We start from the raw sequence: 13,644 nt of genomic DNA on the forward strand, positions 1-13,644 counted from the left end.
ATGAATCATTGAACATTGTCGGTTATATGACTCATATTTCAATACAAAGCGAAATATTGGCGGCTTTGACGAACAAATTTAACAAATGGATTCCTTATTTAATTGAATTAACATATCTTTGTTAGCTAGCTTGAAATTATGCATTTATACTATTTCAAATCATTTAAGCTCGTTTGTAGACATTTAATGAACACATGAATGTCTTGTTATATTTTTCTAACTCATTTGTCGCTATAACGTTGCAACTTTTTTCACCTTTTATAGATTCATTTCATTAGATCACTACACAAATCGCAGAAGCCTTCTTTTATGGCTCAAATTTCATTAAATTATTCAAACGCATGCAATGTCGTGTATTTAAATAAGTGTAGTTTTTAACTTTATAAATTGTAAAAAGACGCAAAGCTATTTTTATAATATTGAAATTACTTTTTCTATTGTTAATCAGTCAAGATTGATGGGCGCCTTGTGACTAACGAGTAATGTTATAACCACCTGTAACACTATGTTGACTAAATAAATAATTATTACTTTTAAACTTGTGACTTATTAATATGCCCATTATCATAAATAAGCATAAAGCAAGATCTCGTCTTCATGGTGGCCATATTGAGACCTACAAAAGACATATTCTTTACCACCATGCAATGTTATTTAAAATAATATTGTTATATGAAAATCTAATTTTTTTTAAATATGTTTTATGGAGATAATCGATCACCCCAAATCAGACAAATATTTATAGTCAAGAATTTCATAAGAAGTGAACTTTAATGGACTATACGTGCCAGACTGATATAAAAAAAATAAAGTAATCTAAGGGAATTTTTCATTGAAAGAAGGTTAAATTAAAACTGTTAAACAAATTTAATAGAAATAAAAATAAAGTCGTACTGTTTTTGACACTCTTTATTACATCAATAAATTGTTATTGAATTAATGTTAAAATTTACAAAATAAGATCAATTAAATTATCACAAAAAAATAATCATAATTTAACGCACATTAACATGCTTATGGATTACGTCGAAAATGTATCGATATACCTCTAAAGCCCTAATTCAATATTACTAAATCAAAACTAATAATTTGATGCATTTACCACAATGTGTTTAATAGTATATATCAACACAGCTTACTATAAATGTGCCTTTAACAAGTTTCACAATTCTATTATTAGTGCTTTGTGGAAGAACAAGTATTATTTCACACATTTTAACAAATATATTGCAGTGTAGAGCATAGATAACGCAGAAGATATCCATTTTTATACTGGAATTACAAACAGTAATGTAATTAAAAAAATTCTAAGCACCAACATTACTTCGAAATAAACATTATGCATCGGCTAACGTCGTTTTACAAAGATGACCGACCCGTCGAGTCATGTCACAAACAAGATTACCAACAACTCACCATAAGGAAATCGGGTCAAAAAATCTTACGGCGACTATTAGATTTAAAATGTAATACTTGCTAAATACAATGCAGCTCGATATTTTGGGTCTAGCTAGCAAGTAGCTAAGTTTTTCTTAATAAATTGACATTTGATTCATTACAACTTAAAACTACAATTGTTTTTAGGACGAATTCAATGATGTCAGTCGGATTTAAAGTAAAATCCGATTGCCTCCGATGTTCGCCAATGCAAAATATTAACAGAGGTACTATAAATATGTACATCAATTGGACTAGTATATCAGAGGATGCGAACTGTTCTCATAAATTAAAAAATACATATAAAGGAAGTATTTATTTTATTTCAATTCCACCAGTACTACGAGACATGCACAAAACATAAACTGATTTTATTATAAATCGCAAAGTACTCAAATTACTTAATATCTATTTCATATAGAAACATGACTTAAACTAAATCTATTACTAGAATATATCATTTCTATGGTGATAAATTATTTACAATATGGCAGCCTTATAGCTGGTGATTAGTAAATATTTACAAATGACTGACAATAAACAATTAAATTATAACTGACCTCGTAATAAAAAATCTAACAAATAAACCAATTAGACATTTTATCAAAACCTTTCTTTGGCCTTACATAATAATCACTTTCCAAAAAATTGAAATAAATCGAATAAAAAAAAAATACTAATAAAGCACAAACACGATATTAAATAAACATCCTATTTTAAATAAATGCAGTGTAATAAACAATGCAAACATATTAACATTCCAAAAATATATATACAGCTGAGAAATACTGTAATTGATGCCAAAAAGACATCACATACAATATTGAAGTAATGAAATAATAAATTCTTTCTTTCTTAATCATTCATTACAACAAAATCGTCGAACAGATTTGATTATCATATTAAATTGAAGTAGCTAAGAAATGGTAGATTCGCAAAATCCTTCTATTATAGATTTTGGCCTGACTTAAAAACTATCTAAATATTTCACATCTAATCAATATTAAGGACTTAATCATCTATCGTTATAACAGGTACATTTTCCTCAAAGCCTATAGAATCATCATCAGTTAGGACCACAATGTTACCACTAACACTACTCTGTCCATCGTTTTCCACATTGCCTTTACTTTTAACTTCTTTTTTCTTAAAAAGCGACAAGACGTCGGATATAATTGGAGCGTGCGCCATGTCATGTAAATTTCCTTCGTCAATGTCAATGGAATTTTGACTGTCTTCATCTTGCGTCGCTATCTCTTGCTCTTGATTCACCATCTCTTCTTCTTCTTCTCCTTCCTCGTCGTGACCGTAATATTTCTCATCGTCTTTTTCATCTTTCGGTACATAGGAGTTTATAAGAGCCGGTAAGTTAGCGTCACATATGAAGACTTTAGACGGATCCGAATCTTCTTTATCGCAATCATGGAGTGAAAACACTTTGGATGAAGTAAAATACTTAAGACACTGTTGACATTGATTTTGCAAGTGTGCGCGGTAGTGGTTGTGTAAATTCGGGAAATCTCCATTACAAACAACACACTTCTCGGGCATCACTGTGGCTCTGTAATGAAGCTTCTTAGAACACTTATGGACAATCTTCATATGTTTTATGAATGGACCATATTTTACGAATTGCTCGCCACACTTACGACATTTTATTGGTTTTTTCTTATATTTTCTACTTCTATGCGAAAATGCGTGAATATTGAAAGCATCCATGGTTTTAAACTTGAGTGAGCAGAAACGACACGAAATAGAACCAGATCCTCTGTGGATTTGATCGTGTAAACGTTTCGAGTTCTTTCGAGTAACGGGTTTGAAACAGAAACTACATTCTTCGTATACAGACCGAACGCCATTCGTATTAGTTTCAGTGACTTCCTCGTCGCTGTCGATGGCACAAAGATGATTATCATAATCTGCTCGGGAAAAGAAGTACTCGCCACATTTTTTGCACCGGTTTTCTTCGTGATAATCTAAATGTCGGTGTAAATTAAAGAACGTTTTCTGACAAATATTACATTTTTCTTCTATCGATTCTTTCGGTAAGACAATCCATTCTTTGTCGTCTCCGTGAACATCCCTCATGTGGTATATCATTTCTCTGAACGCAACAAATGTCTCATCGCAGTGCTCACATTTCGTTGGATTATCGACGTTTAGCTGGGAGAAGTGATGGTTTTTGTGCTTCCTATACAGCGTCATCGTATTAAACTTCCTATTGCAGTATATACAGCCATAGTACCCAACTGTACGATGATAGATTTTATGAGTACTGAGTGCATATTCATTTTCAAAAACTTTAAAGCAATAATCGCAAACGATTTCTTGTTTTCCTTCGCATGCCTTTTTAAATGTTTTTATTTCGTGTTGAGTGCGCAAGTGACAATCTAATTTCACTTGCAAATGGAAAGCTTTGTAACAAATATGGCACTTAACTTTTTTCGGGTAAATTTCCGTGTCACCGATAAGTTTCTTTTTGTCACAGCTGAATGCCAGATGTCCCTCGAGGAACCTTAGAGAGCTAAAGTAATCAAAGCAGTAATTACATCGAAGAGAATTATGGTAATCAATGTGTCTTTCAAAGTTTCCTTTGCTAGCTAAGACTTTGAAACATATTGAACATTGTAGCTCTTTTAAAGGTCCGTCCAAGGTCTGATTACGTCGTTCCTCTATCCATGTCTCATTAATGTCGTGGGCGTCCCGCAAATGGTAATGTAAATCGTAGCCGCGCATAAATGTTTCGGTGCAATGTGGACATTTCAATGGATTGTCGATATATTTTTGAGTGAGATGACCTTTTATATGGATCCTATGATTTTTCAATGATATAGTCTTTTTGCCACAGAATTTACATTTGTAAAATTCTGGTTTCCGAAGATGAGCTTCCTCGTGAAACTGTAATCTTCTTTCATCTAAGAAAACCTTAGCACACAATTTACAAGAATAGTAGTTTGGAGGGGGTGCGTCCGGATCCTCCTTTATCATTTTACTCTCAGGATGGGTCCGCCGCAAGTGTCGAATGAGTTTTACTAAGTCCGGATAGTAACGAGAACATATCGGACACTTGACTTTGTTTTTCCTAAGTTTTTCTATTCGTTTTTTATGCGATTGGTGATCAAAGTTATGGCCTTTTACGTGTCTCTTGTAATAATCTTCATCGATGTACCCTTTTCCGCAAATATTACACTTATAAGGTCCGTTATCATCTTCGAAGTGTGTTCTGGTGTGAAGTTCTAATCTTCTTTTGTTTGTGAACTGCAGATTACAGATGTGACATTCGTGTCGGGCACCAAATAACGACGTTTTGGAGTTATGCCACCGTATGTGATGTTTAAGCGAGTTTTCCGAATCGCAAACCTTACCACAGTGATGACATGTATGCGTGCCATCGAATTTATTTTTATCGACCGAGTTAGGTAACACATACCCTACAATAGTATTGTTGGCACTTTCACCGCGCTTATAATGAATTGCCATGTGTGAGAGATAAACCTTGCGATGCTGAAACACTCTCTTGCAAATCGAACACTCGTAATCTTTATTTTGAAAACGCGTCTGCTTGTGGTAGTTCATATGCGCCTGGGCCGCACGCAGATGTTTGCTCTTGCGATTACAGATCGAGCAAGTTAGCAATTTGGGGTCGAGATTAGTGTCATTATAATGTTCGCGCATGTGGATTTTATAATGACACTGAAACCGGAATGTCTGGAACAAAAACCATAGTTAAACAATGTTGTTTAAAAATAGATAATATTTCAATATTATAACATTATTAAGTTATTTTAAATGATTACCTCCTTACAAACGAAGCATTCCAACTTCTTCTCCATGCTTTTCCCGACATGATTATGCCAGTTCACGTGTCTTTTGAGAGATATCAACGTCGGCAATTGTTTGTTGCAAATAGGACAAGTAAAGCCACTCATGTTGACCGAGGGTGACCCATTGTTAGCGGAGACCTCACCAAAGCCGTTGTGACTCTGGAGCTCGTCCAGGGGTTCCGCTTTCGTCACAACGACCTCACAAAAATCCGCCAAATCTGCTGGCGGCGCGTTAATTTTACTCGGCTGTTGCTTAAGCCTGTGTATTATTTTGATGTGATTCGCCAGCGCGCTGCAGCTCTTAAATTGCTCTTCGCACTCCATACATGTGTATAAATTCCTCGGCTTAATGTTGACAGAGATATGTGTCTGATTGTGTTCGTTAATCGCACTCACTTTCATTTCAATGTCGCATATCAGACACCGCACGGAACAATTTTTTAAATTGATTTTGGCTCGTTTAAACCCTGACGTCATCGGATGTTTCGTTCGCTTGTGCTGCACAAGCAGTCTCTTATATGAAAATTGCTTTTCACAAATATCACAGGTATTATCCTCTTCGCCTTCGTCTTGGCTAGATTCCGATTCGTAGTGGTTCATGGATTTGGTTGTTTCATTCAACAAGTCGGTCGAATTGTTCCTGTCCGGCATTTCTATTTTTATTTTACCATCATGAGTATGTTTTTCTTCGTGTGTCAATAAAGATTTCTTGTATTTAAATGATTTGTCACAAATCTTACATTTTAATGGACCGCTTGAACTATATTCGGAATGTACTGACGCTGAATCATCAATTGTGCTTGCTCTGAAATAAATTAAAAAAATCAGTGATAAAAATTGGAAATATATACAAGGACATAATATGTTACCATTGGCATTTCTTAGATACCTACCTAGACTCCTCGTCGCCGCCTTCGTCCGCTTCGTCTACGTTGGACATGTGAGCAGCTAGATGAGTTATCAACGAATCTTGGCTAGGTAATTTCTTGTTGCACATACGGCATTGAAAGTTTTCCTGCTTCGATGTTATTTCTTGTAATGATTTATTTGACGACAATGGAAAAAAATGCGCTTTAACGTGTAAGAAATAACATCCCTTTTTAGTAATAACTTTTGTGCAAACGGGGCATTCGAAAGTGGCAAGATTGTTCTTCTGAGGACATATATTGAAGTGAGCGCTATGGATATAATAATCATCGAAAGGCTGGCCGCAATACAAGCAAGGAACACATATTTTGCCATTTTCATTGCTCATCGAAGTGTCTCTCTTCAAAACAGCTGCGTGCACAACCCTCATGTGCTTTTCCAAGTTCTCGATTGTCTTGAACTTTGTTGTGCACATCGTGCAATCTATTTTGGCCACTTGTTGTACCGCATCGATCGGCTCCAATGCTACCATCAATTCTTTTCGTGGAGATTTCCCGCAAATGTCGTGATGGCGCTTTAACATAATTTTTAATTTAAATTGCTTTCCACATTTGTCACATGACAGTTTGTCCTCTTCGTCTGTTGCATCTTTAATTTCCTTCGGAGATTCAAAAGAGAAATTCTTCAATGCATTTTTACGTTTGTGACATTTCATATGAGCTGATAAACTGATGTGTGTCCTGAATGCCTTACCGCATTGTTTGCATTTGTGTAGCAGCGGTTCATCGGAGTCGGTTTCAGCTGAATAAAAGGATGCGCTGTTGTCATCGTAATCAGAATCAGAGTTCATTGAAAGCCTGGGCTTCTTCTGAGACATTCGTAGCTCGTCAACGCGTTTCGAACTTCCCGGTCGGTAATCGTGTGAACGGCTACTTATGGATGCATCGTCGTTACTGTCACCGCTTCGCTTACGAGATCTACTGACAGGTGTTACTTTATTTTCGAACGTCGACGATGGCTTAGAAACTTCCGTCTGTGATGAAAATGCTGAATCGCTGCTCTGCCTGTTGGGTGGTGTTGGTGAACTGAACCCTGTTAATAGCAATAGTAGCATTAAAAGCCACTTCAATGCGTGGAAGTTATTGAATCAAAAGCGGAAGTAGTAGAAGATAACAGATTTAAGGTGTCAAATAGCACGGGCGTACCTGGCGGAGGAACATAGTTGCGTCTTAACTCTTGATCAGATCGTTCGCATTGTTGTTTAAATATATGGGCGCTACTGAGTTTTTGAATACATTCGCTGCATATTTTATCTGGAAGCCCGTCGCCGTCGTATATCTATCGAGAAATCGCTTAGAATTAGATTATCCTACTATCCTATTGTCATAAATTAATTATGATGCAAAAAAAATGTAAAACCCTTCATTTCCATAATAATAATGAATAATATATTTCCTAGTTATTAAAGTCTTAGTTGCCTCAAAGTGGCCATTGAAGTGGCCAGAAAATGCTCTTAAAATAATAATATGAACTCTATTTTAAGCAGTCCCGCAATCACGAATCAGTATGAGAAGAATAAGATCACAATCTAAGGCGATACAAGTCTCCCAACGAAAAATTGGCACACCTTCAGGAACATCTTCTTAGATATACAGATATTAGATTTATGTTTTCAATCGTGTCTTAAGCACTAACAAAGACCGGACGCAAGAAGTGTTCCGACAATAGCTCTCCCCCTAAAAATAGGTTCAATTCCATAGGTCATGACTTTCATCAGCGAGGAGGCGACCAAAGCGCGTCACCTGGATTATTGGAACCCCGAAAATTAACTAATAAATATGAACAAAACTTCGAAAATCAGAACTGCGTGTCGTGAGACCAACATTTTAGGCTGCAAAACAACAGTCTCTATATTTGACTTTCATGGTTAAAAAAATTATTTTAGAAATTGAAGTGAGAACAGCAGGCAAAGATTATTAATGTATTCGCCAAATTGATCTTACTGAATTCCAGAATAAATTTTAAAAAATTATCTTAATTGAAAATATTATATAGCAAAAAAATTTGAATCTAATGTTTAAACAGGTTACACTTATCAGAAAACTAGATTTTATCTGCAGTAAGAAATTAGTACTGTAATCAAGTAGGATTAGTCATATGGAAACACTTGTAAATAAACATGAGACGAATAAGTATTTGGATGAATTGGATGAATAAATATTTGGTAAAAGTAATGTTTTTGGAGTAGTAATTCGGAATAGTTTTTAATTAGAAAACACACATAATTTAAGTGGTCAAAAGATAGAACCAATGTAAAAGAGAAGATTGATTTCAATTATAAAATAAATACTAAATTTGAATACAGAACACATTACCAAAAAAACAACATCATCATACTAATTATTATATACACATGTTTTTAAGTTAGGTATTTAATTGAACCCTCATGCAATATTTAAAAATATATGACTTTTAAGAAAATAACTTTAACTTAAAGCTCAAGTAACAATAATTAAAACAGCAAATAATAAACAATAATGCCACATTTACATAATTTAGTGGAAGAGTAATCAAAACAAAATTAATACTATAGGATGTTCTTATAAATATTAAAAAAAATCCTTATTCAGGGATTATAATAATCATAATAATGCTTTACTATAATAACAACAAAATTATAGAAAAAAAAATGAAACAATTAATGTAAAGGATATCAATAATGCATAATAAACAAATGAAAAACAATATAGAATAAACATTACTTAATGAAACTACAGAAATATTATTAATAATAATAATGAGACAAATAAAATTTAAGAAGATAATAGTCAAAAGTCAACAGATGTAGAAACTATAGTTTTGTAGTAAACAAATAAACAAGTATACTAATAATTCGAAATATATATTAGAAAGCAAATTATTACTGATACGTTTTTTATCGGATGTAAGGAAAAACGTAAATAACTCATATCCAAAACAGTTGTTGAACCCAAATTGGTATAAGAAAATTTTGACGATATTGATAATTTTCAAATAATAGAGGACAAATCGAAATATATCAAAAATAAAACCATGTTTAAGAACAAGAAAGGTGAAACACAAAGTCATTACGCTATTAAAAATGGATCGTTTCATCATAAATGTAGTCATATTACAACCGATGGTTTCAAGTTTAATCATATAATCAGATAAAATCTAGTACTTACTTTAACTCGGGCACATTCCATAACCATTTCGGCGAGTTGTAAGTTGTTGTCCACCGTAAAGATGGAATAGAAGTCGCCGAGCTTGAGACATAGTCTGCATTTTCCAAGCTTGAGAGCCATATTGATTTGTTCACAGAAACCTTCATTTCACTCAGAGATCACATCTGTTGAACGACGCGTAATTAAATCATCGATTTTAATATTATTGTATTCTTTACAATCAATCACTTCGAATTCTGCATTGTTAATTACAATATCATCACGTACGTCAATAAAAACGAAATTTAAAAGTACCTCAACAGCCGACAGCCGGCATTCTCCATTATTGAAATCAGAAGTCGTGAAAGAAGAAACAGCACGATAAGTGTTGCCTTTGTATAAATTTTCCTATTTTCCAAAAATTAAACAAAATAAATACTTTTTCCATTTCTTAATAATAGAATTACTCATAAAATGATCATTTTACCTAAAGAAGACATATCACTTATCATTTATCTAACCATTCAAGAAGTTCAGCGAGATAGACTTGATGTTTTTTATTTTGTATCAATTACGTCCGGTCAAGTTTTGGCTGTTGTTGATTATTGACATTTCGCTAAAGCAAATAGCACTTTGCTTGCTATTACAATGTTTCAATTTTAATATTGATGTCTAATAATTGGATAAGTATTTTAAAGGAAAGATATCGATTTCGTGCAAGCTTAAGCGTTTTGCTGTTTTCATTAAAACAGGGGCAATATGTATATTGTGACAGGAGCGAATTTATTCGGTCAGTGGTTTTCTTGGACAAAAAATATAAGTTTTTATGATAAATTTGAAATAATTTATCCTGAAACTGAAAGTAAATTTGATTTAAAGAAAGCGAAACTAATCACTTCATGCTGGTCGTATAATATATTCGATGTTGATAACATATTTTATATTGCTGGATCATGGCATGGAAGAGACAATCAGATTGTTAAAGTACCAGTACCTGAAGAAAAGAAGCAGAATTGTAAGGCATCAGGCCTTTTAATTACCGGAAATGATTACATGATCATATTAGTAGAGCCAATAACACGATCTATTTGGTTTTTTGACTTTGGAACAGAAGATTTTAAAAAAGTTAAATTTAATGAAGAACCAATATTGGAAAATGCTGTTAAAAAATCAAGATTAACTGATGACGTAATAAAAGTTGCAGCTACTAATAATACATTTATTTATTTAACATCTGAAGGTAATGTCTATACTGGACAGTTACCGAGTTATGTAGACACACATACTTGTGTAGGAAAAGCTTGTGATGTTGAATGTGGATATGAACATTACATGTTACTTACAACTGAAGGCAGAGTGTACACTTGGGGAAATGGAAGGTATGCTTAAAATATATGCTTGCTATTGAATATCAAAACTTTATAATTAAATTCAATAAGCTACAATTCAATTCAATTTTTCCTTACAGGAGACTACAACTCGGCCATGGTGATTTAACCAATTTGGATTTACCAACTGAGGTTGAAGCATTAGCTGGAATAAAAATAGTTAAAATCAAGGCTGGGGGTTGGCATTCGTTGGCTCTTAGTGAGTATGGGGATTTGTATGCTTGGGGTTGGAATGATACTGGACAGTTGGGTATGAATATAAATAAGAATGGAGAAGAAAATTTAGAAAGAAAGGGACAAAAAAACTATGCCATACCAAGACCCGTGGATATTTATAATGATCAAGGTGAAGAAATTGAGTTGATTATAAAAGACATTGCTTGTGGAACAAGACATTCAGCAATTTTACTGGAAGATAATACTATTTGGACAACAGGTTGTAATAAATATGGACAGCTTGGATTTTCTCCTAAGGATTATGAAAAACTAGAATATTTTAAAAAGTCATATCATAACCCCAATATTATCAGTGTAATTGGTGGACCTTGGAGTACTATTGTTGAAATTACTTAGAATCTCCAAAGGTTAATATAAAATTATTGGAAAGTTACCTAGTAGGCTTAATTGTATTAATGATTGTCTAAGTCTCAGTTTGGAGACGATGAATGAGACTTTTGAAATAAGATGATTTGACACTGATTCTTTTAAGGAAAAGATGTAGTTTGTATCAAAAACATAATACTAAAGATTTATGTGTATTCACATAAATTGTAATTTGATGATAAACATTGGTATTTATTATGTGTTTAAAATTAACTATTGTAGTATTTTCTTCATTGAAAAAATACACATATGTATATATACAATTTTTCTTATCATTTCCCTATTAAGTGAATGCATAAGTAGGTTCTTAAGTATTCGATCAAAAGTAATTAAATATTTCAGAAATATATTCATATATAATTGTATATACTATACTACTAACATTTTCTTGAAACTTTTCGGTTTAAATAAATTTCAGTTTTTATTTTTATTAGGTAGATGAAGAATGAAAATTGGTTTTGGTTTGATTGTCTTAAGAAAAACATGATGAGTCCTAATGAATGTGTCTTTCAGTTTATGATTTAATCAATCTATCCTTATTAGTGCCCGAAATGAACAAAAGAGCGATATTTTAGTGATTGGTGAATATTAGCTTTGTTCAATATTGACATTACTTTTAATTTTGTTACTTCTCACTAGTATCAAAATAATTACCTATGGTTAATTTATTTATTCATTATCTAAAATATGGTTATACTCCTGCATTTACTATTAAAGTATTTCTCTTTCCTTTACCTTGAGTATATCTGGGGGCACGACAGTGCCCCAGCCAAGTCTCAAGCAAAACGGGCACGGCCGTACCACTCTGCTGCCCTATATCTTCGACGTGGACAAAGCTAGGAGTTTGGGTTTTCGGTGACTAATAGTAGGCATTAGAACAAGCTTAAGTTCGAAATAACATGCCAATTGAATTAATACTTTAGGATTTACGGTCGATCAAAGTTACACCATTTTGTCACTCACTGACTCAATGACCGATCATCAAAAATCTAACAGACTTAGAAACTTAAGTACTTCTAGCAGACTTAGAAACTTCAAATTTTGCATCAAGACAGGTCATTAGCCACATATAAAGGAAAAATTATAAAAACATTAAAAAATAATAAGCCATAGAAAACAATTTTATATTTGCGGTTTGGCAAGAACATTGTGTATGGAATTTGACTGCATTGTTATCTTTGTTCGTTGTGTAAGTATTCAATTGGATGAATACATACACAGAATAGAAAATAATAATATATTTGTAATACATAGACTATAATTAATACAAATTAATGCATAAAGTTCATAATTCTAAAGCTTAAATTTTAAAGCTCCATTGTATAGCGATACATATTGTATGCGCACTCTGGCTCAGGAGACAGCAATGGCTGATTATAATCAACTCCGAAGTATATATCGCCAAGACTTGTCTGCCTTAGAAGTAACGAAGCCTTAGAGAAGAAAAAAAAATAGAGAATAGGTTCTAAGCAAAGCAGTAGCTGAAGTCCAAGAAATTATGAAAAGAAATACACTTACAAAAACTAAATGAGATCCAACCGAAAACATTAAATGTAAAAAAATGCCAAGTCTCTCGATGCAGTCTTTCGATCGTAAAAAGTTTTGAGATCTCATAGAAGCCAAGTCCTATTCAAATTATTATGTGGTTATAAATCAGCATTTAGTAATTATATTAATAGTTTTCTTTATTGCCGCCGAAATAATAAAACTTACTTCCTAATCAACTCGTAACGCATGGCATAGTTACATTGCCCTTTAGAAAAAAAACATAACAATACTAAATATTGCTGTAACACATATAAAAATTAGTATTTATACTACTTTGACATACTTTCTCATATTAGATAGATATAGATATCAATATCATATTGGTGGATATATGTACCTATGTATGCTTGAACCATCTTCGATGCAGCGTTACCAATGTTCTGCTCCTCTGTGTCCCTTTTGTTTACGGAAACGTAAGTACAAAAAAATATATATTTAAAAGCAACATAAGAGACGAATATATGTATATAGCCGAGATGACCCAGTGGTTAGAACGCGTGCATCGTAACCGATGGTTGCGGGTTCAAACCCAGGCAGCACAAATGAATACTCATGTGCTTAATTTCTGTTCATATTCATCTCGTGCTCGGCGTTGATAGAAAACATCATGAGGAAACCTGCATGTGTCTAATTGCATATAAATTCTGCCAAATGTGTATTCCACCGCATTGGAACAGCGTGGTGAAATATGTTCCAAACTTGATTATTATTTGATGATTCACTATGGATTTGCGAAAGAATGACGTTTTGAACGTCGATAAAATTGTAATCTGAATTTTGGAAGTAAAATTA

General features: G+C 33.1%; 2 protein-coding genes across 3 annotated transcripts; one reads left to right on the forward strand and one right to left on the reverse strand.

Annotated features, from left to right (window-relative positions):
- Positions 1–1,740: 1,740 nt before the first annotated feature.
- Positions 1,741–9,716, reverse strand: LOC124537394 (zinc finger protein 729-like). 2 transcript variants are annotated; one of them, XM_047114230.1, is made up of 6 exons: positions 9,629–9,716; positions 9,335–9,498; positions 7,334–7,466; positions 6,155–7,220; positions 5,235–6,066; positions 1,741–5,145 (listed from the first exon to the last, which is right to left on the reverse strand). In XM_047114230.1, exons 2-6 carry the CDS (start codon positions 9,452–9,454, stop codon positions 2,449–2,451), a joined length of 4,848 nt encoding a protein of 1,615 aa, XP_046970186.1. In that variant the 5' UTR covers positions 9,455–9,498; positions 9,629–9,716; the 3' UTR covers positions 1,741–2,448. The 2 variants fall into 2 exon arrangements, with proteins under 2 accessions (XP_046970186.1, XP_046970194.1); XM_047114238.1 differs by lacking the exon at positions 9,629–9,716 and having other exon boundaries at positions 9,335–9,622.
- Positions 9,717–9,891: 175 nt separating this feature from the next.
- Positions 9,892–11,567, forward strand: LOC124537411 (RCC1 domain-containing protein 1). The gene is made up of 2 exons (XM_047114249.1): positions 9,892–10,692; positions 10,782–11,567. The coding sequence occupies exons 1-2, from the start codon at positions 10,073–10,075 to the stop codon at positions 11,272–11,274; spliced, it is 1,113 nt and encodes a 370-aa protein (XP_046970205.1). The 5' UTR covers positions 9,892–10,072; the 3' UTR covers positions 11,275–11,567.
- Positions 11,568–13,644: the final 2,077 nt, after the last annotated feature.

This window comes from Vanessa cardui, chromosome 2 (assembly GCF_905220365.1).
Source record: "Vanessa cardui chromosome 2, ilVanCard2.1, whole genome shotgun sequence".
Classification (NCBI taxonomy): Eukaryota; Metazoa; Arthropoda; class Insecta; order Lepidoptera; family Nymphalidae; genus Vanessa; species Vanessa cardui.

Bases quoted from the DNA above. Each gene is read 5' to 3' on its own strand.
- LOC124537394 (XM_047114230.1), bottom strand. From the start codon at position 9,454: ATGGCTCTCAAGCTTGGAAAATGCAGACTATGTCTCAAGCTCGGCGAC. The intron at 6,067-6,154 runs GTAGGTATCTAA...AATTTATTTCAG, and splicing joins GGCGGCGACGAGGAGTCTAG to AGCAAGCACAATTGATGATT. The intron at 5,146-5,234 runs GTAATCATTTAA...TTTTTGTTCCAG, and splicing joins AATGCTTCGTTTGTAAGGAG to ACATTCCGGTTTCAGTGTCA.
- LOC124537411 (XM_047114249.1), top strand. From the start codon at position 10,073: ATGTATATTGTGACAGGAGCGAATTTATTCGGTCAGTGGTTTTCTTGG. The intron at 10,693-10,781 runs GTATGCTTAAAA...TTTTCCTTACAG, and splicing joins TACACTTGGGGAAATGGAAG to GAGACTACAACTCGGCCATG.